This window comes from Pezoporus flaviventris, unplaced genomic scaffold (assembly GCF_033815535.1).
Source record: "Pezoporus flaviventris isolate CSIRO_AGI_PZ_B2104156 unplaced genomic scaffold, CSIRO_AGI_Pfla_v1 ptg000045l, whole genome shotgun sequence".
Lineage (NCBI taxonomy): Eukaryota > Metazoa > Chordata > Aves > Psittaciformes > Psittacidae > Pezoporus > Pezoporus flaviventris.
This window is the reverse complement of record NW_026892593.1, coordinates 15,579,101-15,585,442: the sequence shown is the minus strand read 5'-3', so window position 1 is coordinate 15,585,442 and position 6,342 is coordinate 15,579,101. Positions and strand designations below refer to the sequence as shown.

Genomic DNA, 6,342 nt, shown 5'->3' with positions numbered 1-6,342 from the left:
AACGCCGCCGTATTCCCCGACTGAGCTTCAGCCTCGTACATCTGCACGCCATTTCTCCGCTCATCTGCATCTGAGCAGTACGCTACTACTGCCACAACAGCTACCATGATAGCCACCCAGCACAGGACCAAGTAATTTCTAAGCCAGCGGCCCACAGATTTTGCTGGGCAGGCACTCGGCAAGATCCCGTGTGTGCACTCTGGCCTTCCTCTCCCCATGGACCCAGCTGCCTGGGCCTCCCCTCAGGCAAGGCCGGTGCTGGGGGCCTCAAGCGGCAGTGCCCCAGCCCCCCCGTTACCGGCTCCCTGGACCGCGGCGGGCCGCACACCTCAGCACAAGGGGCGAAAGCCTCGACAGCCGCAGCCTGCCCGGATTTCTGTTGATGCAGCGCCCCCTGCGGGGCGGGACGAGCTGAAGAACCGCGGGGCCGCACAGCGGCAGGCCTCGGAAAGGAGAAGGGCTTCGTGTCCTTTCCCGGCACGGCTCCCGGGCGGGGCGGGGGAAGGGAGGGAGGGAAGCCCTCAGCTCTTCTGAGGCGCGCCGCGGGGGCACCGGCGCCCGCCGTCGCGCCGCAGCGGCCCCGCGGGGCTTCTGCACAGGGAAGCTGACCGACAGCAGCAGGCGCGGAGGGTGGGCGCCCGGCGTCCTCCGGCGCTGGCACGCCGCCGGGCTGCACCGAGAAGGGAGCCGAAGCGGGGGGGGGAAGCGCGCCACGCGAGTCGTCGTTGAGCACCAGCTGAGTGACCGGGATTTGACACGCCGTGCCGGGGGCTGCCAGCGCCGCAGGCCGGCGTACCCGGCGATGGCGGCGGCCCCAGCCGCAGCGAGTCGCAAATCCCCGCCATGCCATGCCATGCCATGCCATGCCCTGCTCTGCTCTGCCCTGCCCGCCGTGGCGCGAAACGGAGCGAGGCGACCTTCCCGCAGCAGTGGGGCGGGGCCGGGTAGTGCCGCTCGCGCCGCGGCATTCCCGCCGTAGCCGCCTGGACCTGCTGTTCGCATGCAAATGACGGCCCTCCTCATTGGCTCCGCCGGCAGCCCTTTCAAAAGGGGAGCCGCGATTGGTAGCTCGGGGCTGCTCACGCAGGGGAGAATCTCCCCCGCCCTTCTTTTTTTTTTTGCCGCCGCTAATGTGTGATGCTCTGCTCCCTCAGACAGCCTGTAACGCTGCGCGCCGGTTACTACAAATAAATAGTTCCCAGCACCCCCATCTTCCCCCCCTGCCCGCCCGCACGAAGGGGCGGGACGGGAGGCTGCAGTCACGACCGCCGCAAGGCGGGCGCCCCGGCGCGGAGGGGAGGGGGGCTGGCTGTGGCGGCGGGGAGAGGTGTTTCCCTCCCCCGCCCCGCCCGCCCGTACCCCGCGGAGGGATATCCTGGGAGCGCTCGCCGCGCTCTGCCCGCACCAAAACATTGGGAGTTAAGAGGCGGCTCGGCGGCGCCGCCGGCTCAGAAGCGCGCGGGCAGGATCGGCGGCGCTCGCTTCATACTGCGGCGCCCAGCTAGCTCCCTGCCGCCGCGGCCCCCGCAGGGGCGGGCTCCGAGCTCACCCGGCTGCCTCCGCTGAGCTCTACCGCTGCCTGCGTGCTGCGAGCGGCTCTCGTCTTTGAGAGCGACGCCTAAGCCAACCGCCTTTCGCCGGAGGAATTAGTGCCGCCGCCGCCGCGTGGACCCGCGTCGTTGGGGACCCCCGAGGACTCCGTCGGTGTCCGTCTCCGGCCGAGAAAACAGGCGCGAGGAGGGTCTCAGCGGCCCGCCGGCCCCGCGGGGAGGAGAGCCGCGCCGGGAAAACGCCGGCGGTGCCACCGCGGAGGACCCACCGTTCACCACCACCACCATCCCCCCGCCTTTCAGAAGATGTTGCTCTCCAAGTTTGGCTCGCTGGCTCACATCTGCAGTCCCACCAGCATGGACCACTTGCCGGTGAAGATCCTCCAGCCAGGTACGGCGGGACCGGCGCCGGGGTGTCCTCCGCGAGAGCGGAGCGGCCCCGCATTACAGGGTGCTGGGGCCGGTGCCTCGTTGTCCCCAGAACTTCGGGTGCCCTTCTATTTTTTAAATAGAAGATTTTTTATTTTTTTTTTTAATACAGTAAGAAAAAGCCTTGGGCAGAACTAGGGCAGCGCGCATAATAAGCGCCCAACGGGCATTTTTATTACTATTATTTTCGATTCCTGGTGCAGCACGGCAGCGGGCACTAACGCATTGCGTTTCCCTTTCGTTTCCCCAGTGAAAGTGGAGAAGGAGCCGTTTGACAAAGTCTACCAGGTGGGCTCCGTGCTGGGCAGCGGGGGCTTCGGCACCGTCTACGCGGGCAGCAGGATCGCCGACGGTTTGCCGGTGAGCCGCGGACCGGGTGGATGCAAGGGGTGGCCGTGGGATGGCGGCGGGCGGGAGCGCGGCGCGGGGGGCTGCGGGCGCAGGCGGTGCCCTCCCCGCCGCAGCTCACGCGCCTCCTTTCCTCCGCGCTCCGCAGGTCGCTGTGAAGCATGTGGTGAAGGAGAGGGTGACCGAGTGGGGCACGATTGTAAGTACCGCGATGGGGAAGGGGCTGCGGGCGCGTTGCGGGGCTCCGGCGCGGCGGGGCTATTGTGTGGGCGGCGGGGCCCGCCCCGTTGGCGCGGCCTCTGCGTCGGGAGGGAATTTGGCGGGGGTTTGCCGCCGCAGCGCCGCGCCCGCCCCTCGGACTGCGGCAGCGGCGGAGGGGGCCCGGCGGCCGCGCCCTCCCCCCGCCCCTCCACCCGCCCCGCGCCGCTGACCCGCGCCCCTTTCTCTGCCCAGAGCGGGGTCATGGTGCCCCTGGAGATCGTTTTGCTGAAGAAGGTGGGCTCCGGCTTCCGAGGGGTCATCAAGCTGCTGGACTGGTACGAGCGGCCCGACGGCTACCTGATCATCATGGAGCGGCCCGAGCTGGTGAAGGACCTGTTCGACTTCATCACGGAGAAGGGCGCTCTGGACGAGGAGACGGCCCGCGGGTTCTTCCGGCAGGTGCTGGAGGCCGTGCGCCACTGCTACGGCTGCGGCGTGGTGCACCGGGATATAAAGGACGAGAACCTCCTGGTTGACCTCAGGACAGGCGAGCTGAAGCTGATCGACTTCGGCTCGGGGGCCCTTCTCAAGGACACAGTCTATACCGACTTTGATGGTACGTGCCCATCCACCCTAGTGCCCGGGACAGCCCGGGTTGGGGCAGACCCTCGCCGCCCATCCACCCCGCGTGATGCCGTCCCCGCAGCCGCCGTTTCTTCCGCTCCTGGCGCCCCGGTGGTAGCGAGCCTTGTGGCTGACGCAGGGGTTCATATCGGGTCTATCGATAATGGAAACCTTTGGACCCGAAGCAGCTTAAGGGGGTGTTCAGTTGCGTAGGGAAGAAGCGATTCCAGGCAGTGACGCAGCAGTTTATGTTTCCCTGTCTTGGAAAAAGCGATTTTTTTTTTTCCTAGAGGGCGATCTGTTTACACGGAGACTCCGGCAGTGTCAGATGTTTCCATGTGTGGAAATGCAGTTTTTATACGCGTCGCTTTTTTTAACTTGAAGCAGTAGCTCCCCCCCTCCTTTTTGCCAGTGTCCTGGAAATCCCGCATTGCAGATTTTAAAGCGGTGGGGATACATATGCTCCCTGGAAAAGCCGGGATATGAGCTTTTGGGGCCCCGCCTTGGTGCTTTGGAGGGGGAAAGGCTGGAAATAAGCCAGTGTGTGACAGAGAGGGAGCGTTTCCCCCAGCCCTGGTGTAACGGAGGACTTTTTCCCCCACACCTTCCCTCCTCCCCAGCTGCTGCACTCACATCTGTTTGTTGTGAAACGCGAAGTCTCGCTGCACATCACCCGGCTCCCCGTTCTATTTGCTACCCGGGGAGCGGCGGGCACCGGCGTAGAGCCGGTGAAGCAGGGCGGCAGTGGGGGGGGGGGGAGCTTACAAACGTAGAAATGGTAAGCGGCCGTATTTTGTTTACCGCCTTGTGGAATTGGATAAAGCGGATTAGCCTGGTGTCACACGGGTAGAGCGGGGTTTCACCTCCCCGCCCGCCAGCCCCCTTTGTCCTTTTGTGTCTATTTTTGGTGCGATGCTGCAGACGCCACGTGGTCAGTGAAAGGAGCTGCCTCGGTAAACAGTCAGCTGATCGGCTGCGCTGGGCCCTGCAGCGGATAGCAGGACCGGATGAGCCAAGTGGTAGTGGTGTAACCCCGCGGGTGACCTTATGTTACACCGCTAATGGCTTTGGCACATGAGAAATAAAAAGTTGGTTTTTTTTTTTTAAGTACCGCATGACAAGCTTATGAATTTGATTTTATCCCTGCTAGAATGAGCTGAAAAATGGGGAAATGCTCTAAACCTCAATTTTTTTTTTTTTCTTTTTCCTCCTGCTTTTAGGAACGAGAGTATACAGTCCTCCAGAGTGGATCAGATACCACAGATACCATGGGAGGTCAGCAACAGTATGGTCTCTGGGAGTTTTGCTGTATGATATGGTTTGCGGAGACATCCCTTTTGAGCAAGATGAAGAAATCTTGAGGGGACGATTATACTTCAGGAGAAGAATTTCACCTGGTGAGTTGACCCCTATACAAGTGGTGGGTTTTCTTCTAATAGAAGACCTTTGACCTTGTATGGGTGCATTTTTTTATTTAGGGTTCTCCTTTTACTTTCCTAGTCTAAAAGCACCTTTTTTGGTATGTTTTTTTGTTACAGAATGTCAACAGCTGATCAAATGGTGCCTTTCACTGAGGCCTTCAGACAGACCAACACTTGAGCAAATTTTTGACCATCAATGGATGCACAAATCTGAAGTCGTGAAGTCCGAGGACTGTGACATAAGGCTACGGACCCTTGATACTGATGTATCTAGCACAAGTTCAAGTAATGAGAGTCTGTGAATTACTAAGGACCTCGCACTGGGAGGGGAGCTACAAGCAGAAAGACCACAGTGCTGCTGCCAATACTTAGGAGGGGCTAGAAAAATGCATTCATTATTCTGTAGTTGAATCTTTGTCTGAGGGACTTGATTTTATTTTCCCCCTTTGCTGGTTTCTGCTTTGGAATGAGATTTCCTTTGGAAACGCTGATGTTTGGGAGATGCAGGCCAGTACTTAGTCAAAGACTGACCTTATTAAGAAAGCAGTGACCTCTTGAATACATGGTAAACTTTTTTGCTCTCATAGAGCCTGGACTAGATTTTATTTGCTTTTGAGTGCCTTTTTGAAAGCTGCTTCAGTGGGACTTTCTTTTTTGAGCTGTGTATGTCCAAAGAAGATCCAGTTCATTATAGGAATTTGCTCCCTTTAGACTCTGTGCTGGAGGAAGCAGCTCCTATGATGCATTGGAGAACATGTTCGGTGATTGAATGAAGTAGTCCCATCCACTGGTGATGGAATACTTGAACACAGACATTTCACTCCTGCCCCCCCTGCCCCAGTCCTTTTCCAAATCCAACCCATCTCTGCTGCTCAAAATATTTCCCATAGCCTGCACAGAAATATGAACAGGTATATCAGCTTTTTTATCAGAAACATTTATTCATGTTCCTTTTAGCATCTCTATCATTGGGCATGAGAAGCCCCTTTCTCAACTCCCCCCGGCCTTTTGTCACCCTGCGAGTCTTAAAGTATGTATGGGCATGTTGAATGCACAATCAATGCAATATTCAAGAACTTTACTTTTTTTTTTCCATACCTGTATAATGTGTTTATGTAAATTTGTTTTTTTCCCATGTACTATACAGTTATTTATTGTTCGGAATTTAGAAGACTTCCCACAGGTTTCAGCTGTGGCTATTTATTTGGTTAATTTATTTGGTTATAGTTACTCAACACTGTGCTTTCCCTTCCTTCTCCCCATGGGAATTCTAGTGGTTTGCCCATGGCACTTTTTCTTTTCTGCATTCCTGTCAACTTTTGTTTAAAAAAAAAAAGACAAAAAAAATTCTGACCTTATCAATTTTTGTTGGAAGATGGAAAATTGTTGTACAAAGTCTAATTTAAGGGAAATAGACTTTTTAAAGTTAGTCGGTATGCCTTTTGTCTGGTATTATTGTACCAGAAATGTAAAGTAATGCTGTTCGGAAGGGTTTTAAATTATTGACATTGTACAGTCTCCGTGCATTGGCTCTGGAAGGTAAGAGTGGCAGAGTCATAAACCTTAATTTATTTTAATAGCTGTGTTTCTGTGATCTGGTTGCATTTATGCAGCTTGGATTTGGATTTTTTTTTTTCTGTTTAACAGTGTGAAATGTATGGAGATCATATTTTTTATACAGGTATTTCAATTAAACTTTTTTTGTATATAACAGTTCTGTGTTTGTGTCCTCACTTTTACCTTCGCTGCTACTCTTGATACCGCCTGGG

At 56.5% G+C, this 6,342-nt stretch overlaps 1 protein-coding gene across 1 annotated transcript; it reads left to right on the top strand.

Moving 5' to 3' along the window:
* The first annotated feature begins 1,174 nt into the window (after nt 1-1,174).
* Nucleotides 1,175-6,286, top strand: PIM3 (Pim-3 proto-oncogene, serine/threonine kinase). The gene is made up of 6 exons (XM_061467518.1): nt 1,175-1,941; nt 2,230-2,339; nt 2,476-2,526; nt 2,781-3,144; nt 4,373-4,549; nt 4,691-6,286. The coding sequence occupies exons 1-6, from the start codon at nt 1,857-1,859 to the stop codon at nt 4,873-4,875; spliced, it is 972 nt and encodes a 323-aa protein (XP_061323502.1). The 5' UTR covers nt 1,175-1,856; the 3' UTR covers nt 4,876-6,286.
* The last annotated feature ends 56 nt before the right edge of the window (nt 6,287-6,342 follow it).

What these genes read in the sequence shown, in the direction of transcription:
- PIM3 (XM_061467518.1), top strand. Translation starts at nt 1,857, where the DNA reads ATGTTGCTCTCCAAGTTTGGCTCGCTGGCTCACATCTGCAGTCCCACC. An exon ending in GGATCGCCGACGGTTTGCCG is followed by an intron (nt 2,340 to 2,475) that starts GTGAGCCGCGGA and finishes CGCGCTCCGCAG; the next exon opens with GTCGCTGTGAAGCATGTGGT. An exon ending in AGTCTATACCGACTTTGATG is followed by an intron (nt 3,145 to 4,372) that starts GTACGTGCCCAT and finishes TCCTGCTTTTAG; the next exon opens with GAACGAGAGTATACAGTCCT.